At 52.5% G+C, this 25,409-nt stretch overlaps 8 protein-coding genes across 8 annotated transcripts; 4 read left to right on the plus strand and 4 right to left on the minus strand.

Annotated features, from left to right (window-relative positions):
* Positions 1-1,095: 1,095 nt before the first annotated feature.
* Z520_01906 (uncharacterized protein) lies at positions 1,096-2,037 on the plus strand (the record flags this gene model as incomplete). Its single annotated transcript, XM_016772420.1, has 1 exon — positions 1,096-2,037. The coding sequence occupies one exon, from the start codon at positions 1,096-1,098 to the stop codon at positions 2,035-2,037; it is 942 nt and encodes a 313-aa protein (XP_016635890.1).
* A 1,481-nt stretch (positions 2,038-3,518) lies between these two features.
* Z520_01907 (uncharacterized protein) lies at positions 3,519-4,583 on the plus strand (the record flags this gene model as incomplete). The annotated part of the gene is made up of 3 exons (XM_016772421.1): positions 3,519-3,881; positions 3,974-4,327; positions 4,410-4,583. The coding sequence occupies 3 exons, from the start codon at positions 3,519-3,521 to the stop codon at positions 4,581-4,583; spliced, it is 891 nt and encodes a 296-aa protein (XP_016635891.1).
* A 4,018-nt stretch (positions 4,584-8,601) lies between these two features.
* Positions 8,602-9,629, plus strand: Z520_01908 (uncharacterized protein; the record flags this gene model as incomplete). The annotated part of the gene is made up of 2 exons (XM_016772422.1): positions 8,602-8,674; positions 8,728-9,629. The coding sequence occupies 2 exons, from the start codon at positions 8,602-8,604 to the stop codon at positions 9,627-9,629; spliced, it is 975 nt and encodes a 324-aa protein (XP_016635892.1).
* An 828-nt stretch (positions 9,630-10,457) lies between these two features.
* Z520_01909 (septum-promoting GTP-binding protein 1) lies at positions 10,458-11,458 on the minus strand (the record flags this gene model as incomplete). The annotated part of the gene is made up of 3 exons (XM_016772423.1): positions 10,458-10,634; positions 10,715-11,007; positions 11,065-11,458. The coding sequence occupies 3 exons, from the start codon at positions 11,456-11,458 to the stop codon at positions 10,458-10,460; spliced, it is 864 nt and encodes a 287-aa protein (XP_016635893.1).
* Positions 11,459-11,846: 388 nt separating this feature from the next.
* On the minus strand, positions 11,847-12,486 carry Z520_01910 (uncharacterized protein; the record flags this gene model as incomplete). The annotated part of the gene is made up of 2 exons (XM_016772424.1): positions 11,847-12,321; positions 12,386-12,486. The coding sequence occupies 2 exons, from the start codon at positions 12,484-12,486 to the stop codon at positions 11,847-11,849; spliced, it is 576 nt and encodes a 191-aa protein (XP_016635894.1).
* Positions 12,487-15,630: 3,144 nt separating this feature from the next.
* On the plus strand, positions 15,631-17,610 carry Z520_01911 (uncharacterized protein; the record flags this gene model as incomplete). The annotated part of the gene is made up of 1 exon (XM_016772425.1): positions 15,631-17,610. One exon carries the CDS (start codon positions 15,631-15,633, stop codon positions 17,608-17,610), a length of 1,980 nt encoding a protein of 659 aa, XP_016635895.1.
* Positions 17,611-18,037: 427 nt separating this feature from the next.
* Z520_01912 (uncharacterized protein) lies at positions 18,038-18,874 on the minus strand (the record flags this gene model as incomplete). Its single annotated transcript, XM_016772426.1, has 1 exon — positions 18,038-18,874. The coding sequence occupies one exon, from the start codon at positions 18,872-18,874 to the stop codon at positions 18,038-18,040; it is 837 nt and encodes a 278-aa protein (XP_016635896.1).
* A 2,204-nt stretch (positions 18,875-21,078) lies between these two features.
* Z520_01913 (uncharacterized protein) lies at positions 21,079-25,050 on the minus strand (the record flags this gene model as incomplete). Its single annotated transcript, XM_016772427.1, has 2 exons — positions 21,079-23,053; positions 23,135-25,050. The coding sequence occupies 2 exons, from the start codon at positions 25,048-25,050 to the stop codon at positions 21,079-21,081; spliced, it is 3,891 nt and encodes a 1,296-aa protein (XP_016635897.1).
* Between the last annotated feature and the right edge of the window lie 359 nt (positions 25,051-25,409).

Raw genomic sequence — 25,409 nt, forward strand, 5'->3', positions numbered from 1 at the left:
AATTGCCTCGACAATTACCGTGAGCGCAACTCATTGGGCCTGAACTTGCCACCATGGCCTTGCTTTTCGAAGGAATGCGCAGGAAGTTTGAGGGTTTTCAGTAGATGAATTTCATGATCGCAGGCCATTTGAACAAGTGTGAAATCGTGAATATAGGTAATATGACTGAGCAAAGAACATCTCTACCAGTAGTAGTTAGCCGAGCAAACGGAGGTTGCGTAGGAGAGTTCCAAGCACCGAGTGCTCGAAATCACTAGGTGGGATCGACAAGGCTGAAACACCCAGCCTTCCACTGTCAAGCCGCAGAGGGCGCGACTGCCGGCCACACGAAGAAGATTTCTTCAACGATGCAAGCTTCAAAAATCTACATCGAGTCACAGATACTGAGGATTGCTTCAATTCTACCAGCATCTGTTGCGCCTGCATAAAAGTGAAAACAAAGGAGATAGTAAACCCTTGTATACCTAGGTACTCAAGTATTGTCCGGTCGCGCACGTGACACTGGGTTGATGCGTGAGGCTGCGCATGCAGGATCTCATATAGCCCCAGATTCGCAACATAAGGTTAAACTCGAAGCGATGGCGATGAGCACACCCATGCCCAGCCGTCGGTGTAGAGAAGCCAACGTGAACCAACCATCCATATTTGTTTACGTTGTTCCATTTAAGTCTAGTGCGGAGAGGCTGGTGTACCCACCAGCTAGCTTTCAACCAATGGGGATAGAGAAAAGGTATGCAAAAAGCTTGGCGTCGAGCAATAGCAGCCCCTGCCTTCTGGATTCTTCTCTAATGCCACCAATATCTTGCATCAGCCCTTGCCTATTTGGATTGCTAGCCACTGATAAAGGGTGATGGGGATCATCGTCTCTTACAATGGAGGCTGGGTTGGACAAGCCCAGGGTCCTGCATCACGACTATATATCGCACGGTCGTTTAGAGGTTTGTGCACTTTCCGTTTTCATTCAAGACACAACCGAGGAGTAGCTCGATCAGAACCCTGAATAACCGAGCAAGTGTGCTTTTTATATCGTCTCTCATCTGGCATCAGAACCCATCTACAGAGCACTTTGAAACGACAGTCGTTTCTTGTCCACTCATGTCTTCCCTCACAAGATCCGCTGCCATCGCGGCCACCGCGCTCTCTTTGCTGCCCTTATCTTCAGCACTTCCAAAGCCACAAACCACTGCTCCAGCTCAAGGAGACTACCTGGCTGCCTGCATTGCAGCAATCTCGTCAGACCAAACAGCCATCTGCAATCCCGAATCCGTCGCCGCTATTCAATATTGCGTCGTTTCAACAGCCCCACCTGAATCTGTCGCGGCCGTGATAGGTGCACTGGTCACGTACTGTGCCGAGCAGCGCGACCCAGCAAAATACAACACTTCTTTTACAAACGGAGGAGTTCGGCGCAACTGGACAAGCATCACAACCTCCTTCACAACCACTACTTCAGCATCAGCTCAATGGGTTGGATGGTCAAACTATAGCATGACCACCACTACGCCACCAACAACGCCTTCTCCTTCGCAGTGGGCGGATTGGTCGAGTACGACCACGCCGGCCTCGACTTCTGAGTGGATTAATTGGAGTAATACCAGCCCCAGTATGACGACCACCAGTCAGGCAGAAGAGACATGGTCCGACTGGATCTCCTCGACCAGCACCACAACCTCGGAGACATGGTCTGACTGGACCACTTCGACTTCAAGCGTTCCCGTTGCTCCTGAGACCACCAGCTCCACGTGGGAAGACTGGAGTTCCACCACGCCGTCCGTCGCGCCCACCGAAGCCGCCTCGTCGACGTGGGCAGACTGGACCAGTATGCCCACTCTCCCTTCGATCCCATCGAGCTCTACAGTTATGAGCACCCCGACCAAGACATGGACCTTTGGTGCGACGTCGTCTGTATCGGTGGGCATTTCAAGCAGCACACCAGTCGCACCAATGGCATCTACTTTTGCCGGCGCTGGGAACAAACTTGGATCGCCTGCGGGTGCGCTTCTTGGTGTTTTGGTTGCTGCTTTTCTCATGCTCTAGGGCGCGAGCGAATGAGATTTGCAAAACTTGTAAAATGCAGTGGATCACGGCTCATGATCACTGGGCCGGCAGGTCGGGGAGCACCAGGAAAGGGAAAAGGTTCAACAGCACTTTATCGCATCACACTTCAGTTCGGCAGTTCTTCCTCCACGACGAAACTTTTTGTATGACTTACGACTTACTAATACTCGATTGGCTTGATCGATTGTTCGACACGCACATATTACACCGCTGGATTCCTGACGGTTCAAGGATGAAGATATGACAGAGAAAGATATTGCATATGAAGCATTTGAAGGATTGAATAGTATGGAGTACATACACGCAGCACACGAGTGTGTCTAATTCGGTTTGACATAGGTAGCTAGCTTATTGTACAAAGAAGAATAAAGAGACACCTATTACTTTCACAATGCTGGCTTTGTTTCCAATTCTGCCCTTCTTTTTTTTTTCATGGAGTAGAAGTACCTCGCACGTCTAACAGACAAGACGATTCCCCAAGCATGATACGGGGCCCGCTTGAACCCCATTTCGGGGCAAGGTTGGCATATCACAAACCGGCTGCCACCATGACAGCTACCCCAAAGCTTCGTGCATGTATGTCGAAATATTTTCAACATTGTTCCTACATCCGTTCAGCCCAATCACATCAGTCCGATCTACTTCCGTCCAAGGACATGGTGCTCTCAACCGTCGGTCGAAATGAAACAACTGCTTCCACTCCTCGATGTCTTTGGATTCTCGGGCAACAACCACCTTCGAAAGCAGAGCTTGACGATCGATTTTGTCACGGTCGATCTCTAAAATCGAACTTCTCCAAATCTGCAGCTTCAACTTCGTCTTGGCGCGTTTAACCATCGGCCAAATGGGCTGCAGAGAGCGCAGCCAGCTTGAAGGGGGCCGGACAAATTCCGGGGTTGAATCCCAGAAATTTTGTCCTCAATATCACATCTCCACTCCCAATCCATGGGTTGCATATTACCGAGCTTGTTAGATAAACAGCTCGGACCCGCCAGACTCGGCGAGCCGGTCTGCTTTTTCGTGGGGTCCATCATCAAGCGACCGAGCCAAGCAGAGAGCGTGAAGAGGCCATCCACGGTCCCACAGTGACATAAATGGTTTCCCCTCTCTCCCTCCCAGTAATGCGTACACGTCCTCCTGCTGAAACCCGATCGCGGTAGGGCGCCGTCAGAGCGGAACCGCAAGATGGTAAAAATGAGGGGAGAGATAGACGTGAAAGATGGAGAAGCCTATGGAAACCGCGACTGAACAAAGGTGGTGAGTATTATAAAGACAATCCTTTGGGTTTCCCAGGCGTCCGGGCTCCAAGTGCGCAGCACCATTCCGAGCCCGATACCTTAAGTCTCTGCTACAAAAGAAAATCCTGCAAGAAAGAAACTCTGTGTCTTTCTCGTCTCGTTGTATACTACCTTGACTAGCAGCCCACGACCATCCAAATACTCCTCTCTGAGAACCACAAGATGCTCAACACCAAGACGGTCCACGTCCCTCATCTGGGAGGTATCGATGCCGCGTACCAGATGCCTCACCCCTACGACGCGTCCAAGCCGACCTTGATCCTCGTGAACAGCTTCACCACGTCGTCTGAGCTGTACCGGAAGCAGTACGCCAACAAGGAACTCACGGACAAGATGAACCTCGTCGCGATCGAGCTGCTCGGACACGGGCAGACGCGCACCAAGTCGGAGAACTTTACATACTGGGACACTGCGATCATGAACATCCAGGTCATGGAGGCGCTGGGCATTAAAAAGGCCTTCGTCCTGGGCACGAGCCAGGGCGGGTGGATTACGGTGCGAATGGCGCTATTGGCACCTGACAAGGTACATATGGGTTTTCATTGCTATGCCACCACCCTCTCTTCCCCGGGGGTTAGGAATCTATGTGCTGACATATGACCCCCCCTCCTTTTCAGATCCAAGGCATCATCCCTCTCGGTACCTCGCTGGACTATGAATCCGAACGCACACGCAAGCTCGGCTGCTGGGACGGCGTCGCGGCCTGCACGGGCCCCATCGACAAGTGGACGAGCAAAGACCCTACGCCCGACTTCCAACCGGATCTCGACTACTGCGACTTTTTGATTGATATCGGCTTCGGCAAGAACTGCCCGCAAGAGACGCGCGATTTCTGGCGCAAAACCATCCAGGCAAATTACCAGGGCGACGACGGGCGCAGGCGCGCCAGGATGGCCGCCATCAATCTGCGTGAAAGAGACGGTCTACACGGCCGGTTGTTCGATGTCAAGTGTCCTGTTATGTGGTTACATGTGAGCGAACTCCCCCCTTCTTTCTGGCCGCACATCACAAGTATCATCGCCGTCAAATGCTAACCTTTGGGATTTCGTACAGGGCACAGATGACGTGGTCTACAGCGTCGCCAATGCGGAGCAGGAGATCAAGCTCTTCACAAACTCGCCGTCGGCAGAACTGGTCGTGGTGCCGGGTGGCGCGCATTTCTTGTCCGCGTCGCACCCCAAGGAGGTCGATAATGCGCTGATCGCGTTTGTGGGAAAGTATGCTTGAACTTCGAAAGAGATGATTTCTGGGCAACCCCCAGTTGTGAGTAGCTAGCTGATTCCCCGTGATCGGGTTTACACGTATGGTATTCTCCCAAAGCATTGAGAACTTCTCGACAGAGTGTCAGTTAAGCGTCCGCTGGGTAGAGACGGAGGGATAGTCATGTCGTTGAGAGTGTACATGCCGCTATGACCAGACAAAACCGTGATAGGACTTACCAGTATGATACACTCCCAGAACAATGAGGATTTCATCAGAGAATGTTTGTCAAGCGTACGGCTGGCAGACACAGTCTAAAGTCCGGTATGACCGTATGATATACTCCCAGAGTAACGAAAACGTCTTGAGAGAATATGCTTCAAGCGTACGCTGGTCGACACGGCGGATCACCTTGTCGTTAAGATTGTAGATACCGCTGCGACCAGATAGGGCCGTGATTGGGTTTACACATACGACTTACTCCCAAAACAATAAGGACTTCTCGAGATCATAACCCTCGAAAGTACGCTGGCAAAGACGGAGGGATCATCATATCGCTAAAGTGCAGAGTCCGCTAGCCTCATAGCCGTCAATCTGATCCGGTTTACCCGTATGAGACACGCCCACAACAATAACGACTTCTTGAGAGAATGTCCATTAAGCGTACACTGGTAGAGACGGAGTGATTCCCATGTTGTTGAGAGTGTAGAGTGCCGCTGCAAGCAGAGAGGCGTTTGCGGTGTGGTGTACACGAGGGCGGCCGTGGTCCGATCGGGCTACTAGGCTGGGACGCCCCTTTCGCGAGCCAGCCTCGTAGGCTTGGATCAATACACCGCACGGATTTCGGACGGACGCATCTAAGGATATATCCATTTAGCATGAATGCGCTCAACTATTGCATGTCCCGAAGAATGGGAATGATCAGGCTGAAATGTTGTATTCTGAACTACAGACCTGCCTGCAGGCCCTTCTCTTCCTTTGAAACAGCGCCTTGGAACGGCCAGTAGCTGGCATGCTTGCTGATGCAGAATCCGCACGTAGGACCCATGGAAGACTCGACAATTTCTGCGCGCTGGCGCTGACGCTTGAAATGGCATCTAATTGCCCTCTTTAGTCCCTTCCTAACCTCTCTAACGCGCCCAACAAGCCCGCCAAATACTCCATCCACGTCCAGCGAAGCTGGAGAAGGCCATCTTCTAGATTGACGCCCACCCACGGCTCGATTCCTTCCTCCTCAAGGAGGCGAATAAACTCCCCAAACACCCACTGCAGCCACAGAATCACGACAAGCCATGACCACATGACTTGGTTGATGGCGAATCTCAGCATTCTGGCCGGCTGCTGGCTGGCTGCTTGCTTGGAACAGGTTCGGTGAGAAGTTGTGAGCTAGAACGCGGCCGCGAGGCCATTTCTATCAGTACCTTTCTTTGTCAACCCTTGTGGACGAGAGTCTTACGCTGGTTGTCGTTTTGCCCCTGGAAGGAGATGCACGAACGCGTTCGTTGGAGGAGTTTGTGAGGCCTTTTTCGCAAACACTGCTTGTTTCGACGCTCTTTGGCTTTGAACTGGATTGTATTCGTGCGTGTGTATCTGTAGACTGTTGAGGGATGTTCAAAAACGAGAACAGAAAGGAGACGGATGGTGGACAGAGACAGGCAATTGTAAAGAAGAATCTGGATCACAGTTGAAAGACAAGCCAAGTATAGGGCCGTTCACAGCGTGTGAATTGAGCCCAGTTGATTCAGATCAAAGTACTTCCTATTGTTCATTGCGGCTCATAGACGATACAAGCCGCCACCCCAGCCGCAGCATGCAAGATTCAAGACGGGGCGCGGCTGGTGCTAATGCGGCAGAGACAACAGAACCTTCCGCTTTGAGCGCTCCTTTTCGTTCCGTCGATTCAATACTGCCGGTCTCTGTTCAATTCAGAAACAATCTGTTCCTTTGAATGGCTTTGGGCGAGATCAAGGCATTGTTTGTTCCGAAATTGACCAAAAACTCCGCCAGACGCGCGATGCTTTCTTGGAAAGAGAATGAGACAAATCCCATCCGTTGGTAAGAGAAAGACACCCATTTCGACAAAGACATGATGATTCTCTTCCCGATCCTTGCAGGGCTGGATGACACAAGACCAATGCTGACGTATTCGGAGCAGAGCCTCGATGACAAAACTCCATAGCAAAATGCTTGACCGTCGACAACGGCGAGGTCATCCCTGCCGAATCCCCCTCCTGACGTCGGACTCATGCTCGTCTATCCTGAATCTATCCTTATTGAGAGGTACAGTAGGCCGGACGCCGGCCATCTCACTCCCCAGGAATATTTCCGATAGAGAAAGTCCATGGAACATGACAGCAAATCGGAGCCAACGCCGAAATACAAGGCCGTGAGAACGCCCAAAGGCAAGGGCAACCACATATGTTTTCCAAGCACATTGTCGGTTCTTTCAGCAAAAGAAGCTCCAAGAGGCGAAGTTGGAAATAGAAACGTGCATGGTAAGTTCCGTTCGTAGGCGCGAACATCAATCAAGCCAGACCGTGATGACCAAATAACCCTCTGTCGATATGCATGAGCCTTTAGGGCATCTGCATAAATGCGAAGAGAAGCTTATACTTATCTGAATGGGCTTGGTTGTTCGTTGCTTGCGTCTCCTTGCCTTTGTATGCACATATACTGACTTGGGTCTTCGAAAACGTTTCAAGCTTGTACCCTTAAACCGAGAACCGAGAACCAAGAACGGTCCCGCGCGCTGGGCGAGCGGTCGTTGATGCTCGTGTGGATTCTTCGGACGCCACCTTTTTGGAAGTAAGTAGAGCCTGCTGTGTCCGATCCCTGCATGGTACTATTCCTGTGATGAGATTATCGCCTCTAAGAGCCGAGTTTCTTCGGAAACGATGAAGTCTCCGTTTGATTTGCTCTGACGTGGAATATTGCGCCCGACGGTGCCTATACCGTACTTCAAAAGTTCAAGGGATAACAGATAACTGACCTTCTTTGCATCTCCAGAAGCATTGAACGGTAGCCTCTACGAAACGTTCGAGACTCTGGCATTGATCGTCAGCCTCCGCAGAGCGCCATCGTGGAAAGGGATGCTTCAACAGCTTTGGGCACCATTATCATTGCCGGCCAGTTGCGGATGGGACGATAGATATTAGTGGCAGACATGAATTGCACAAGGGTCTTGAAGAGCTAATAGGCTGCATGACACAACGTTGGCAAGGCACTGTGGCTGAGGTCTTACTGGCATTGACGGAGGGTGCAATGTCATTTCAGAGGCTGTATGATTCCTATATCGCCCTGAATATTGCCGACAAGCTTGGTGCGTTTGCTGCGATGTGGAATGTTGTCCTTTCTTGTGGAGTTATTGGACATGGAGTAAATTGAGTTGAGTTGAGGAAGCAAAGGAGGAGGCGGCACCGCCCAGAAACGGCGCAACTTCCTTCCAACCTCCATGTTGGCCTACGACGGACTCGGAGCTTCCATTCCAAGTCGAGCACGAATTGCCTGTGGGACACACTTTTATTCCCACGCGAGAGCCAATTTGTCACCATGACACATTTTGGTGTGTTGCAACCCATACACCCCCTACAACCCTCGCAGACTTACTCGTTCCTGCATAGACGATCCATGCAAGCTGCACGACAAAGCCGGAGATAGGCGTCGAGACGTGTCCAAGCCGCCACTCACCCGCATTTCTCCCCCAAAGGCTGACACGAACAAGCGCTGCGCCTCGCTTGATTGGACAGCCTCAACCGTGAACAGTGTGGGCATTGGTCGATCTAGAGAGATGCCACACGCTGACAGATGGTGTTACGGGTTTAAAAAGTCTACCTACCCAGGTATGCATGCCGCGTACATGGAACAAACAGCTCAGTGGCTATGTAAGTAATCATCGCAGGCGGGCCGTGGTAACCTGCGTGAGGGAGTGGAATATAAAGAGATGAAATCCTCAATCACAAGAGGCATGAGTTAGACCACCACCGACGACTTCCCTACAGTCCCCAAGTCTCAGAACATATACAGAGCATTCTCCCATCTCACCACAATGGCCTTTGGATTTGAGACAACCGGCAATGAGATAGTCGACACCTTCAGAGACCAAGTTAAGGGCAAGACCTGTAAGTTCTCAAGTTTCAAAGACGACGGAAATAACGCAGCTCAAAGATTCTAGTCCTGATCACCGGTCCAACTCCAGGAGGCATCGGCGCCGAATCAGCACTCTGTCTCGCGCGAGCTCGCCCAAAACATCTGATCCTCGCGGGCCGCTCAAAACAAAAGATCCAACCTCTCATCAGCCAAGTCCAGGAGATTGACCCGAGCGTGAAAACCAGCTTCATCCAGCTCGACCTCGGGAGCCAAAAATCTGTACGGCAAGCAGTCGAGGACGTCAAAGCTCTCCTTCTTTCTGAGGACGACAAGATAGACTGCGTGATCCTCAATGCCGCCATCATGGCCTGTCCGTACGCGCTCACGGAAGACGGCATCGAGACGCAGTTCGGCACAAACCACCTGGGCCACTTCCTCTTTTGTAACCTCCTCCTGAAGAACGGTCTGATCCGGTCGCGAGTCGTCATCGTCAGTAGCTCCGCGTCCGAACGCATGGCAGAGTACGCTCTCCAGCCCCTTGGTGATCCATCCTACGACCACGGCCGCGCCTACGACCCGATGCAAGCATACACTTTCTCCAAGGCCTGCGGAGTCCTCTACGGGAAGCGACTCGCGAGGCTGCTCAGACAGAGACACCACGACATTTCCGTCTTCAGCCTGAACCCAGGAAGCATCCGGACAAACCTCCAGGGGCACATGCTTGCCGACGCCGACATGCGAAGCAAAGCCATCAAAGTCGCAAGACGGTATAACCCAGAGTTCAAGATCCCCGAGCCCAAGACCCTGCAGCAGGGCTGCGCAACGCAGCTACGTGCTGCCTTGGACCCGAGTCTTGCCACTGACTCGGGCGCATACCTCGACGACTGCCAGGTGGCCAAGGTTGGTGTCCACGAGGGCCATGAGCAATACATCGACCAAGTTTGGGAGCTCAGCGAGCGGCTTGTAGGAGAGACGTTTGAATTTTAACTCGTTGCCTCGTCACGAATGGGCTGGAATGCATTTCCAAATACGTCCGTCCCCTCTCCTTCCCAAGGGGGTAAGATCTTGCCTATACGTGCTTGGGCAGTTAATTCAACGCAGCGGCAGATAGAGTGCGTGAATGTGTATTTTGTCACAGACCGTTGCATTCTGTATCTTCATCGGAGTTTTCTTCATTCAGATTCATTCTGGGGTCATCGACTGGTTTTGGGCCACGCGAGTGGTCTCTGCACTAACTAATACTCTTTGAACATCCTCCTCATTGCTTCAAGAAATACTCGTCGCTCCCTTGATCATGGTGCCCTCATGTAAAGCTCCCCCAAGTTGAAATCTTCCGACCACAATGCTAGGCCCCATTCCACTCTGCTTTTTCTTTACCCAGTAGAGATAAAAATGCAGAAAGGGACACCTTCCGAAAGGAGCTCTGGTCACAAAAACATGAAACATGATAGCTCGGTACTTCCCTCAACGCCACTGCTGGAATTCAAGAAGAGATCTCAACACTATGCCCGACAATCGGGCGTGAAGAACACACAGAATACAGGTTGAGAGCGGCGCAGCCTCATTGAAATGCTATCCGATGACTTGCTGACATCCGCCCAGACATTCCGAGGATAGGGTGTGGTGTCGAGCTTTGTTTTTGAGGACGTGTTCGATTCTGCGCATGAATAGGTCCCATTTAGCATTGCCCAGTCGATAATCATTCGTCCCTACCAAACTCGTTTAGTACATCTCAAGAGCAGTAAAGGTCGAGTCGCTTGCTGCAAGGGGGCCCTCCTTTGCGCCGGGAGTGAAGTACAATTGGGAACTGCCGCATCAATTGACCGACTGGTACAGCAGCAGTGGCTCGCCAACGTTCTCGATCTCCGGAATTGTACATTTCAGATCAAAGGCTTTGGAGAGCACAATCTTGAAGATCTTTTGGACATTGATACTGTGGCTCGTGCTGCTGAAAATGAGACTTGCACGCATGGCTTTTGCGAATCTTCGGGCCTGCGGAACACATTGGTGGTCAGTGTCTCTTGTGATAGTCACTATGTTCCGTTGTCAGCGGATTCTTTTTCCCAACTTACCTGGTTGCTGATCTCCTCTTGATCCTCCCTTGGGAAATTAACGAAATGGTCGTACTTTGTACCGATCAAGAAAGGGATGGCAGTCTTGTTAAACCCTCTGCCCTGTCTGTACCACTCTTTTATGCTGTTGAGCGTCGATTTCCGCGTCAAGTCGAACATGAAGAGGATGGCGACGGCGTCGTTGCAGACGAGGGGGAGCATGTTGACAAATTCTCGTTGACCACCGAGGTCCCAAATCGAGAAGGTGATTTCTGTATTGCGTATTGAGATGGTCTTTTCCATGAAATTGACGCCTGGAAGAGGGATTAGTTTATGGGCGGCTAAATCATCAGAAGGGGAAGAAAGCGCACCCAATGTTTGTATGTAGTCTTCATCCCAGCTGCCCTCGACATATTTGACCATCAGACTTGTCTTCCCTATTTGAGCATCTCCGACCATTCCAACTTTGATGACGACACTGGATTTGCTGGACGGTTGTGACTGTCTGTTCTCTTGATATTGTGTTTGTTGATGTCCGCCCATTCCAGACCCAGGTCTTGACGTCGGTTGTTGGTAGAGGCTGGGAGAGTTGTATCTTTGATTAGAGTCATTGTCCATGGGCGGAGTTGCGGTAACAGTAGAAGTCTGGGATTGATGGCCGCTCTGAATCGCGGTAGTGTCTTCTTGCGGCTGGTCTTGGTCATTGACGATGTGAGGGCTGTAGGCCGAATCGGCGGGGTACTCAGTGGGAGTGGTGGGATCCATGACTGGAGCGACAACGAGCGAAGGACAGACTGGAGGGAATGATGAAAGTTAGCTTGGAAAGCCTGCGGATGAAGCCTTGAGTCGACTCATGCAGCGTGGATGAGCGTCAGTCTGAGGCTGCGGAGGTGGTCGAAGGATGGAAGTTTTGGTGTGTAGGTAAAGCACGGCTCACAAGGTTGACGGGAGGGTTGACAGGAGCCCTTACATGGCGAATCAACAGTCGAGGCACGCTCGACCACGGACGACGCGTCTACGTACTCCAATCAACGCCGAGCAAGTCACATTATCAAGCTTCGGCAAGTGAGCGCGTTACAATTTAGACCATAGAGTTCTCCTTCGCCATGTGAACATCCATTATCACCAAGGATCCCTTTCTTGGGCTAGGTACCTAGGTACGATATAATAATACACTCGTAGCAGCGGCGGCCTGCCGCTGTCGCGATGCCTGAACTTCGGCCGCCAAGAACAACGCACAAGCGGCGATAATCGCAGTCGAGACGACGCCAAAGATTATTTGGGTCTTCATCCCTGTCTGGACCAAAGCCCGTCGTCTCGCATATTTTGTGACTGTTCGCATGTAGATGCCCAATCCGCTCACCAGACAAGCGAGGGAAAGGACCCAGAAGATGATGCCGAGCGGGTGGGATAGTCGCTCCTCCAAGGAAGTGGGCTGGCTCTTTAGATGAAAGTTGACGAAGATCGCCACAGCGACAACAGCCATGTAGATGGATAGTCGCAGCCAGGACAAGAATGTCCTTTCGTTGGCACAGTGATCGCGGGCATCAGATGAAACATTGGAAAACAGAAGGGGCGCGTAGAGAGGTCGCAGAAGAAACATCTTGATGGGATTTCCTGGATGGTTTCTGTATCACACGTCGATTAGGGCCCTGGCTCTACTCACTGTCCTCGTGAGCGTGAAGAACTTACTCGTCAACATTGATGGTGGCACTGAAGGGATTGTAGAGGATATGCCAGGCGTCCTCGACTGGAGGAGGCTGGCTGATGTCTGGGTCCGGGGGAGGTGCCATGTCTTTTGTGGATGGATGTGGGAACACAAACGTTCAAGTTGGGGACGTACATTTATGGATGGATATTCTGATTTGACCGATGCTGTTTGAATCCACGGAGATGGTGGTTGGAATCGCAAAAGCTCTGGGTGATCCGCGAGGCTCTAAAATGACGCAATCGATCTGGGGCCAGCACCAAGAACTGCAGGGCCGCGGCAGCCCCAAGGCGTCCTCTAGGTACCTAGGTATCTACCTACCTACTCGACAGGTACCTACCCACCTATGTACATGCCTGAACTACCACCACCTAACGCACGAGCCAGAGCCCTGGGCAGTGCTCGCCGCCAATGAGAACAGCTGGCTCCGATTAAGCTGATTTAAGCAGCAGGGACAATGGACCAAGTCCACAGTCTTCATCTTCATCACACTGAATACCAACACCTTAGACGATTCTCATTGTCAGTCTCTCGTCCTCATTCGCTAGCGTGCTGACGGATTCAAATGATTGTTTTGAGTCATGACACATTCTCTCACTATCTATCAATTATATGGCTCTGCTTCATGCTAACATACATAGGGAAACTCCGTCCTCGAGCGACTGCAAACATCAATGCGCCCTCTCTGCGTATTTGGCTAGATTGCGACTTGACAGATCTACCTCTTCCAGACATTCGCTTTCTTGTTTCTTGTCCCGCTCGCACCAGTGAGCAAGCCGACGGGAACGGCAGAGTGGAGGTTCTACACAACTCTCACGCGAGCGCATAATTGCATTCGCGAATCTGTAAGTAATACGCGAGAAGCTCATCGGCCCTGGTATCGATTTCCGCTGCATGCATGTCTTCGAACGTCTGCAACAGTCGCGCAAACATGTCATTGAGCCTGATGTTGTTCTCCGCCGCCTGAGCTTGAACGTGATGGTCGTTGCAAAGCCACACGCCGCTGTGACGTTTTTGCCTGGGGCCAAAACAACCCGCCGTCTGGCATTCGTGTTTTTCACAGTATCGTGCGTTGGGGTTTTCGAGATTGGAAATAGCGGCATTGCAACGCTCCTGATGGCAAGTATCTAGGAGGACAATGGTCAGCCGGGAGAGGAATTTCCATTTGTTTCCCTCCAAAACGCAGAGGAGCACCAAAGGGGAGAGCTGAGGAGCCCTGGGACGTACGAGTCTCGCAGTATCGGGAAGACCTCAATGCTCGATGGGAGCAGTGTCTGTACTTGCATTTGTCTGATAAGCCACGTTGGTTAGTGATTTGAGCCTGGACAGAAGACCAACACCAGAAAGGCTTGGTGCCTTACGGCTGCTACAGTACTCGGATCGCTCAATATTCGAATCCCGAGTGATGTAATCGCATTCCCTGGTGCAGTCCCTACACAGCCGAATCCGCCTCACACCGTATCGAGCCCTTAGCTTTGCCATGGATAGGGTGATATGTTGTAAAACGGGTAAGTGTATCTCGGATAGATCAGGGAGGGCAAAGAATGAAGAGATGTGAAGGCTGGGTTCTTGGTCCCTCTATATTCGACTCCGACAGCAAGATGTCATCGTACCATCTCCTCCCACCACCACCACCACCACCACCACTACCACGTCAGTGACTGTGCAAAATGGTGAGAATATGGCAAGTGACTTTCCGGTACTATTGATTTTCGCAGCCTGGCATGATTGGCTCGAGGTGGAGTTTAAAGTGCCTTGATACTAAGTTGATACCAATTGTGAAGCTGTGATTGGTTCGGGCTTGGTGTGGGTCAAGAATCACGGGCAGTTCCCTCCTCCGCCGAGCATACAAAGGCCCGGCCTGCATTGCCATTGCTCCCAGGAGTTTCCCACTTCGCTAAGGACATGGGATTCCTTTCCCCGGGTACCACGCCGCGTGGGGGAGGAATTCTGTCGTTTCCTCCTGGACGAGGGGCGGCGAGTCAGTCGGGTCTGATAATCAGGCACTGTGAACGAGACTTTTGGCGAGGCCGTCTCAGTGAAGGGTTTGCACCTGAGAATATGCACCTTTTCGACTACAAACTCCTCTACATGGCGCAGAATTTTGGAGGAATTGTCCGCCGCACGATCCTGGAGAGTCGGAACGCACTGCCTTCTCTTGCTGCACCAGCTCATAAGTTGCTCCAAAGTATTATGTCCCCAGGTTCGGCGCGACGCTTTGCGCAAATGCTTGTTTTGTATCATTCGGGTACGTCCACAGATTCGACTCTCAGCTGTCGGAGAGCTCCATACCGACTGCCACGAAGAATTTGTCTCGGAATACCCAGTCAATCGTGTAGTCGTGCGACGAGCCTATGATGGTAGTCTTGATTCGATCAGCTGGCAGGACCGGCAGAGACATTGAAATATTCCTGCCACTCAACCTGAACGATTGAGGTTTGCCATACGCCACGGGAGGTGAACACACCGCCGGCCGCAATTGTCAAGAATGGAGCGCAAACGTCTCCCAATCGACTCCAACTTGTAGCAGGCCTCGCCTGAAGGACAATTTGAAGTAGTGAAATCAATGGCGGAGTACCCCAGGAAGTTGCCTGGATATCCGTCTAGGCCTGATAGCCACGGATGTCGCTATCTGACAAGTTATTTTCTTCTTTTTCGCCATCGATCTACTCGTACACAGCAATTTCTTTCTTGGTTGGTGCTCTCGTGCTCGACCAGGTAGCCGGAGCCGGGCGAGAATCCTTACAAGCCCTGGCCCTTGCCCCTCCAAACGATAGGCAGCGCGGGGCGCCAATGACGCCCGAGGAAACTGAGAAAAGCAGCTCCCAGGCACCCACAGGCACCTGGAAGCGGCTAGGCGCGGGCGAGAGCTGGTGCCCGATCTGGTCACTGCAGCCGATGCCATTTGGAGACTCCCTTCGCCTTGCGCACATGTGCGGAGTAGCTACTAGGTAGTTGGTCCTCAAGAGCTTTATCAGTCGAGAAACCGAACTCTCAGGGATTTGGATCCTATCTTCTCAATCTTGATCCAATGCGGAAATGTGCATGATTCGTGGTGCCATCCTTCTTCCTTTGCTTGTTTCTCAATATATAGTGATCCAAAGGTCCTCTTCCATCTGAGCATGCCACCCATCTTGTCTCATGAGATCGCGGAGTAACCCGAATCCCTTGAGGACCTGTTCGAGTCACAACCAAAAGTATTTCTTCCTCGTCAACAGGTCTGCCCAACATGGCGACGCCTCCCAAATATCCCAGCACTCTCGAACGCGTCACCAGCGCCACGAACCGAGTCTTCGCCCGCTCGCTCCCAGATCCCTCGCCCATCGCTCAAGCCTCACTTGCCCGGGACATAGAGGAAGACACAGACGAAGAATCCGCCGGTACAGAGTCCGAGTCAGAAAGCTCTACCCTACGTCCGTCCACCTCTGCCCCAGGAACAGGAGCATACTCGTTTGTCGGGTCATACCGCAGACCGAGCTTTGCTGGAGCGGGAAACAGAGCTACTCTACTTCCCCGGCTCGTATCAGACCATGAGCGCCTCTCCAAGGAAGAGAGACAACAGGCAATGGAAGAGGAGCGGTCTCTACTGAGAGACAACAATCTAATCCCACCCAAACATCCTCAGGCCGCGGCCGACCAAGGTGGTCGCAAGAGAAGCATTTTCCATATACCTGGCGGTGACCGCAAAGTCTCTCGAGATGAAGAGGCTGCCCCCGCGGTAGAGGTCAACGTGGGCCTTGCGACCGAAGTCTCGCCGTTGTTAGGTGACCCAAACCTCCCATATGGCGGCCAAGATGACCCCCAGAACATAAGTCAGAAGTGGGAGGAAGCTGTGGCAGCAGGCATGATTCATACAACCTGGCAGCGTGAAGCCAAAGTCATCGCTCGCTACTCTGCGCCTTTGATGGTGACATTTGTCCTCCAATATTCGCTCACAGTCGCGAGCATTTTCACCGTGGGACATATCGGGACAGTAGAACTAGGGGCAGTGAGCCTGGCATCAATGTCTGCCAACATTACCGGCTATGCCATCTACCAAGGCCTAGCCACGTCTCTTGACACCCTCTGCGCACAAGCCTACGGATCCGGCCGCAAGAAACTTGTCGGCCTGCAGATGCAGCGCATGGTCTACTTCTTATGGACCATCACGATACCCATTGGCATCATCTGGCTGCTCGCAGAAAGCATCCTCCTTGCCTTGGTCCCGGAGCCGGAGGTGGCCAAGCTCGCAGGGCTGTATCTGAAGGTTGTCCTGCTTGGTGCCCCTGGCTATGCAGCCTTCGAGTCCGGGAAACGCTTTGTCCAAGCGCAGGGGCTCTTCTCAGCTTCCCTCTACGTCCTCCTCTTCTGTGCCCCTTTCAACGCGTTCTTGAACTGGTTGTTCGTGTGGAAGTTAGATATGGGCTTTGTGGGCGCTCCTATCGCCGTTGCCATCACGGATAACTTGCTCCCACTAGGTCTGTTTATCTACGTCCGTTTCTTCTCCAAGACCGGAATGTCGTGCTGGAATGGATTTACGAAAAAGGCGTTCCAGAACTGGGGACCAATGGTCAAACTCGCCTTGCCCGGGGTGGTGATGATTGAGGCCGAAGTCCTCGCGTTTGAAATTTTGACCTTTGCGGCATCGTATTTCGGCACGACAGTTCTCGCCGCACAATCTGTCCTCGCAACCCTCACCTCGCTTACCTTCCAGATCCCCTTCCCGCTCTCCATCGCGGGCTCAACGCGCGTCGCGAACCTCATTGGCGCGACCTTGGCCGACGCCGCAAAGGTGTCCACACGAGTGACTTTTTCTGCCGCCATCATCGTCGGCATCCTCAACGTGACCCTCCTCTCCGCCCTGAAGGACTACATCCCCCACCTCTTCACCTCCGACCCGGACGTGGTCCGCATCGTCAGCGACATTTTGCCCCTGTGCGCGGCCTTCCAACTCTTCGACGCCCTCGCCGCGAACTGTAACGGCATCCTCCGCGGGTTGGGGAGGCAAGAATTCGGCGGCTACGTGCAGCTGTTTTGTTATTATGTCTTTGCGATGCCCATCAGCTTTGGGACGGCGTTTGGGGCTGGGTGGGGCCTTTGGGGACTCTGGACCGGCGTGGCGCTCGCGCTGGGGCTGGTGGCCCTGATCGAATTCGTGTATCTGGCCAGGACGGATTGGCAGAGGAGCGTGGACGAGGCGAGGGCTAGGAACCTCGAAGGCGGCATGTGATTTGACGTACAAAAAGTGATCTTTATACGCGTATATCCCCCAGGTCCGTCCCTAGATAGTCCCTCCAGATGCTTCGATCTTGCCGTACAGATACAGCTACAATAGATGTAATGAAGATCCAGACCACGGAACAGACCCTACACAGACATTGGCTCGTGCACGTAGAGTGTACATAGGAACGAAGCTCGCATTCAGGGAGTTTTGGAAAATTAAAAAATGCATGTTTCGTTCTCCAGGGTATCGATCTCGGTAATTTGTATCTGTACAGTATTCCCTATCTTCACGCTTGCAGGTGGTTTTCCTTAACGCCTGTGAACGCCTGACAGCAAGGATGGTACCGTGCTCTATTGTTTGTCCCATATTGCGTGGGCGAACAGCACAAGTTCCATGCGGATAATCGAATTGCTCCCCATAAAAGAATATCACTTTACATCCTCCGAATCTGCGTCTCGTTCACCACGTCCCCCAACTTGCCCTGGACCAGCTTGTCCCACCACTCAAAGAGCATTCCCTCGCAAATCAGGCGGAACCAGGGCGTGTATTTCAGCGCCTTATCCTTGCCGCTCTGCGTCTCCACGTCCGAAAACATCTGCCTCAGCTCCTCGGGACCCACCCACCGCGTATCCCGCACTTCGTTCTTGTTGATGTCCAACGTGACGTCGGCCTCGATGAACAGAATGTAGTCGATTTCGTGCTCGCCCCATTTGCCGTCCGAGGGGGCCAGGTAGTGGATCCGGGTGAGGAAGGAGAAGTCTGACACGGGGACCTGGGAGGGTTTGATGCCGAGTTCGTGGTGGAGTTTGCGCTGCGCGGCCCGTTTGGCGCCCTCGACGTTGCTGGCCAGCTCGCCGTTGCCGGTCTCGGATGGGTGCGCAAGAGGGTGCGAGCAGCAGGTATTTGTCCACATGTCCGGGAACGTGATCTTTTCACTGGCCCTTTGCTGCAGTAACAACTTTTTGGTCTGAGGGTCGAACAGAAATACGGAGAAGGCCCGGTGTAAAAGGCCCTGGTTGATGTTGGACATCAAGTGGCAAGCCTTCTTGGAGGCGGAGCCGATGGGCATGTCGTCGTTGTCGAGGACGATGCAGACCTCGTCCATGAGCCGGATTTGTTCCTCGTCGTAGCCTGCGAGCATATCGTCCGAGTTGTTTTCTGAACTGCCGTTGGGGATGGCGTTGGGCGCCATGTCGGCGCCGATTAACCTCGTGTGGACGTCGGGGAAGAGGATCGTGACATTGTCGCGCGTGATTGTTATCGAAGACATTTTGACGGTTCGACCAAGTAACGAGGGAGCAGACTCGAGTGCGACAGAGACGGTCTGAGCGAGAATTCGAACGAGTGTCGCACAGCGAGTGTAGAAGGAACGGCGGGGTGGGCAAACCGGGCTGAAAGTTGTCAATGGATCTGCTTCAAAGGCGGCGGAATGCGAGATGCGAGAATGAAAATATTGCCGCAGGGAAAATTCGTGTCACGTGCCAGGGGTAAATCTCCATATCGCGGGACAAGAGGGACCGAAGTGGGCTGACTACCAGTTAATCTCACTTCTCCAAACACCTCTTCTATGGCTTCATCTACCTATGTACGAGGTAAGCTGATGTCTTCCCCAATCTCGTCTCCATATCCACATGGGACAACAGACATTCCTTCTCTCTCGACTACTTCACTTCCCCTCTTTGACCATGCCAAACATGGACCACATATGCGACACGCACAACCAAGAATAAGACGTCGAGCCGGCATTCAACATGGCAAGGTCGATAGCCTTTCATGAATGCATCAGGGAGGGTTGGCCGCCGATATCCAGTCCGGCTCATTCCTTACCCATCCTCCTAAGACGGCATGATTTTGTCGCTTGAGCGCCTTCGCTCTCACAGGCCGAGGTCCGAACAGGTGAAGACCGTTTATACATCCGGCGCTATTCGTGCCTTTCTCGACCAGAGATCAGACACGGAGGTGAAGGAGACAGTTTTCAACGCGGTCATTGGGATGGCCTCTTGGACGACACCAAAGGCGTCCGCCCAGGCACTTCGTTTGCCGGGACCTATCGCCAGATTTGTCAAAGGCGTCCTCCGCGGAAATATCGCTGGTGCCACTGCAGACCTCTTCTGTTGGAAAATAAACGGCTGCTCCTCCGACTACTGCAGCTTTTCAGCTTCCGAGGCACGTCATGACTACCGCCTCCTCTTCTTCCCACACTGTCTCCATCCCATAAGGTAAGTACGACGTGCCCCGCCACACATCTGCTTTCGGCTTCTTTGGAGCGGCGGTCGCCCTCCGCTGCTGGTGCTGGTGCTGGTGCTGCTCTCGAGAGAACCGGGAAGAGAACCTCTTGCCGGATTTGCGGAGTGAGGCTCCCATCTTCTCGAAGATGACGAGGAATCTGGCCGCGGTTGAAAGGGGAGACATATCTATCTCGTGGTTGACGTTATGGTGGTGGCTGTGGGTGTTTTGAGGCTCTCCGTGAAAGGATTTCTCAGGAGGACGTTCGGGGTGCAGAGCTTGTCCGCGTATCGACCGATGTTTGTCCTTGTATTCAAGGAGGGTGTCGAAGGTGAAGGTAGGCGGAGGATGATGTTGGTACCGGTGTGCTTGTTGCTCTAGAGGACCGTATGCATTCAACGATGATGTGGGAGATGGACATGGTGGGAAGCAAGGGCGAGCGTTCCTGTCTTATGAACATCATTCCTTGAATTGCCGCCGAAGGTCCTCAACCATGCATCTGTCTGTCTAACCGGGACGAAATTCAGAGATATCCTGGAACGCCTCGAAGAATCAGTGGTAAGGGACAAGGCTGGCTGGTTCTGACAATGTGATTGGTCGATCCAACCAAAAGTGCTCGCGCTGGTCCTGTGCAAGCCACGTCTTAGCGAGGACCTCAAGCCAGAGCAACTTGAAGTCTTGGTCGAGCATCTCGAGGAACACCGGATCGTATTCGACTACCGAGTACAGCTGGAGATGGCGAGGATACCGCACAGCCAAACCCAAGCCTCATTCGTTAGGAGCTTCAACCATGTAGGCAACGCACCGAACCCGATTCGGTTTCGGTGCTTTGGCTGCGCTGGAGAATGTCACTTTTCTGGTCATTTATGGGATCTGACTTGTACGCCATGTTCATTCATTCATGCATTCGTCCTAATCTTCAGACACCTCTATAGTCTAGGGTGACCGGTACACTGCATTACTCGCAACATGGTATGAGAAGTATCACGGCATCAGTCCAATTCCGTCAAGCCCACATCGTACAAGCCGAAAAGGGACATTCCAGGTTTGTTCCAAGCTCCATGCTCTGACGGATAATCAATAATACTTGGCTGTGATGGCCAAAGCCGCCCATCCTAGGTTAAACAGCCTCTCTAATCCTGAGCAAAACATTTCATAACTCCACACTCCTCGCTAAAGCTGATGAATTCTGACAAGTTCGGGGTTGCCCCGTGTTTAATCTAGTCAAGGTGTAAGCCAGCTCGCCGTTTAGACGCTGACTTCACCCTCTTCCTCAGGCGCATCGTTCCCGCCATTTGAGACATTGCTGGCACCTTCATCGTCCGTGGTTAATTCCTCTCTGCCACTGATCTCCTTCATTTCGTTGTTTTTGATGTCGGCTAAGATTCGTTCGAAGTACGCCTTCAAGGTCCTCAAACCACGCAAGTAGCCTCGATCAATGTCTTTGGGATGGGCTGGTGGCGCTTGAGCGTTGGCGGGAAGTTCATCCTCCCCTGTGATGCAGTTGGCAAAATCCACAATCTTGATGTCAATTGGTGGCGGCCACTTTTTGCCCTCCTTTTTTCTTTGCTCGGCGATATCGATACCGTTCCTGGCCGCCTCTTCGGCTTCCCGAGACTTGTAAGGCTCGGCATCATATAGCATGAGGAGGGAGCTCGCGTAGAATCGGTATCCAGGCAGTCTTCGTACCATGCTCTCAAGCTTGGAGAGTTTGTGCAAGATAGTGGGGATATGCCGTGCAACACTGTGGTAGCTAAGACCATCATACAGAAATCTCGTGAGCGCGTCCCTAAATTCCCGTCCAGCCTTCAGGTCACGACCATAGTATTTGTCTTCATATGATACCTTTTGAGTTTTTGCATTGAAAGTTTGCATGCCGCATATTCTGACACCCAGTTGTTGGGAGGTCGTCGACTTGCACTTGCGGCGCTGAGACTCCATCTTCTTTTTGCTAGCTTCGACACCAAATTGCCTTGTTCCCATTTTGAGATCAAGTACACAAGGACGGCCCATGCCACTGGTGAGATCCTCCAACAAAATGAAATAGACGACTCGATCGCCAGAGGCACTGTAAGTTTTTTGAGCCTCTTTTGGATTGGACGGTATCATGCTCGTCGTATCTGGTTCTCTGGCTCTGCCGGCATTGTTCGAGTGAGCGTTGGAGATTTTCGCCTCTCCCGCTTGAGACTTGTTCGAGCCGTTGGTTTTCGAATGACTTGGGCGGTGCTTCGTAGTATCCCGTTGCTTCTCCTGGTCCATGCTGAAGACATCCCCAGTGTCAGGACCAAAATCCGTTGTGTAGGCTTCGTCTTCGAAATATTCTAGCTCAGGAGTCTGTTTCTCGTTCACTGATTGGCGCCGACGTCGCAAGCCCATGCCCGAATGGCGCCTTTTCACATGTTGTCTGTTCTCTGCGCCAGAAGAGGTTGACACCTCACTGCCGGCTGTTTTGACTTGTTCGAGGTTGTATTTGAGGTCATCAAACGCCGAAGCTGATGAAGAATACACGCCGCCGTCGCTGGCCTGTGGACGTATCTCACTGAGGGGAGGCATGTGAGCCATCTCGTTATTTAGTATCGGCGTCTCAAGATGATCATTTGGCTGAGCAGAATCCTTAGCATCCGTATGAGGGAACGAATTTGTGGAGAGATTACTCCTCCGGCGAGGCGCACGATGGCCTTTGAGTCGTGGAACAGTACTGTGCGATGGTATATGACGTCGGAAATACTGGACGGGAGGAGGACCGAATACTTCGCGTAGGATTTTGTCCTTCAAGCCCTCATTGACAGTGGTATGCCCCCAACTGTTGGAATGCTCGGGCATTGACGGTCTGTTCGGGGACTTCTCTGCTTCAGAGACGTCCTGCGTGAGGGCATCTGGAAGATCGAAATCCTTACTTCGCCGGCGACCGTGATTAGGGTCGGCGCTCTTAGGCCGCTCCGGCAGAGCAAAGTAGTTGGAGGGAATGATATGTTTGTTCTGTTCCAGAATGACCTCAGGTATGCTGCCGATCTGTTGGATCGAGTGGCTGACGATTCGTGGTTGATCTCCAGACGATGAAATGATTGACCTCGAGCCCATGCCGGACATGTTATCTGTCTCTCTGGAACGGTCTTCGTCCTGACTAGGGTTTTCAGTCCTTGCATTATCATCAGGTGGTGCCTCAGAGTTCTGCAATTGTTTGGGAATCTTGGAGAACGTCACATTCAGTACGCCAATGTATCTGTCACCACGTCAATAATTCCATTTCTCTTCGGTCTTGGAGAAGGATAGGGGGCGAGTTGACCAGGAAAGTTAGACATACCTGGGAAGGAACTTGAGCATATCCGGATGCCTTTGCTCGATTCGCTCGTAAAATTCATTCTCCCGATTATTCAGCTGTTTGCACACCGCGCGACGAGAAAAGCGAAATATTGTCGAATGCCCTCCCACTTGATGCTTGTAAGGTTCAAGGACGACCTTCCCCTTCGTCCTCGGCGGCCCCTGTACTTCTGTCGGCCGCCTGGATAGCGTGCTTCGTTGTGTCGGCGTGGTTGACATATCGTCTGTTTGACTTTGCCGGCTGATATCGTCACCAGATTCAATTTCCGACTCGGAAGTACTAACAATGGCAGTTGAGGGAGCCTCTTCAAGAGGTGACAAAGCTGGCACTTGACCTTCCCCTGCAGCTTCGTCCAGAGGGCGATAATTGCCGTGAAACATTCTTTTCTCATTTTGAGATACAACCGAGATGTCGATATGTTCAGTACCTCCCAATGCTTCCTTTGTTTTGGTGTCGGTGGAGAGAACGATCTCCTCTGTCGGGATCGGAAGTTGTCGATTGTTGGTCAGATTGGGTGAAGCGACCTCTCCTGGGGAGGTGAAGCGCTCAATTTCTTCAGGAGACGGACCTGGATGAGGATAGTAAACAGCTGCTGATATGTGCTCCTCCTCAGAAGGGTTATGATCCTCTTCTCTGTTCCCTCCCGTGAACTTCTCCGTGGGGGCGACATCATGGACTGTCGATTTGTAGGCTTCCTTGCCGTCATCCAATGCCCTTTCGTTCACGTCTGGATTCTGTGCAAGGTCCTGTTGACGGAAATAAGGGTCGAGGTCTGGCCTCAGTGGAGAGGTAGCCTGGGAGCTGCGTAGACTCCCAGGGCGAGTAGCGTCTTGAGAAATGGTAACGGCAGGGTCAGCGAATTCCCTTGAAGGTCGACGTGCACTCCATGGGAATTTGGTATCTTGAGTAGCGGGGCTTGTCGGCCGCGATGACGACTTTGAGGGTTCCCTGCTGCCAACAACGTGGCTCAGTTGGTCACCAATGCTCAACCCTGGAGATTGCGAGCCAGTTCGTGGATCAAAGATACCCATCATATGGCTAGCCTTCCTGCTACGTGCTGTGCCTCCAACTTCGGGGTTCTTGACTGTAGCTTCTATACTTTTGTCCACATGTGCCCGGCCACGACTGACACTCCGCTCAGTACGAGGGCCTTTCATGACAGCACGCATGGCCTCGCCTCTCTCAACCACTGCATGTTGCCCACCTTCTTGTTCCGAAGAGGTATCTCTCTCTGAGCCCACTCCACCGTACGGATGTTGTCGTGCTGTTCCCATTTCTTGCTCTTTCGCCTCCTGGTTCTCCGTCTTCCCCAAGGTAACATGAAATTTCTTAGTCCATGAGTTCGAATCGGAGGCTATCCGTCTGATACCATGTATCGTGCCGGTCGAAGGATGGGACGGGGAAGGAGGCGTGTCTACATCAGTCAAAGAGTCGGAGCGTCGAAGCCAATCCAGCTTTCGTGGGGAATGGGTGCGCGGCGTTTTGCTGGTATCGGGAGGGGAGACTGGATGGGTGACCATGGTCGACATATTGAATGGTGCTTTCCGCGGTGTGATGGAGGACGGAGACGTTCTTGCCCCGTCTAGGGAAGTGGAAGGCTCGTTCGGAGGAGATACATAGTGTTCAGCAAAGATACTGTCTCTTTCTGATAGTTGCGGAATGTGCTCGCCCAACGTGGCTGCCCGTTGAAGAGTGTAGAGCGGACCTCTGCCATTGTTTGTATTCGCGGAAGGATATATTCCTTTTGTCCCCCGTGAGATGGGAATTGGCTTGGAACTGGACGAGGGACTCAGGCTGGTAGCAGTGGAAGTAGAGCCTGGTTCATGGCGGAGCAAAGAGTGTCCATTTACCGTCGAACCTGGCGCGGACGGTCTTCCGGCGGCAGCGCTATTTGACATGGGGAGCACATTGGGCGAGCAGTCTGCGGTCCCAACTGCTCCCTGGGTCAATGGAGGTAGCAGGGAGGCGGCCGTGCGTGTAACGACGATTCGCTACAAATGATCCGTCAAGGGGGCGAGAGGAGAGAAGCGAGCAGAGGAGCAAACGTCGGGCAGTGCTGAGGAGGCCAACGTGCTGGAAACGAGGGTTGGAGCAGGTACAAGAGCCGGACGAGGCGGTCAATCTCTGGTGGGACAGGACGGAGTCGTCCAGCAGACACGTGGAGGAGCGAGAGGCTGAGTGTCGAGAGGGATGTTGATTCGGTGAGCGAGTAGCGTCGTGTTGTTTGGGATGGTTGGGAGGGGTGTACTCGGTAGGG

This window comes from Fonsecaea multimorphosa, assembly GCF_000836435.1.
Source record: "Fonsecaea multimorphosa CBS 102226 unplaced genomic scaffold supercont1.3, whole genome shotgun sequence".
Lineage (NCBI taxonomy): Eukaryota > Fungi > Ascomycota > Eurotiomycetes > Chaetothyriales > Herpotrichiellaceae > Fonsecaea > Fonsecaea multimorphosa.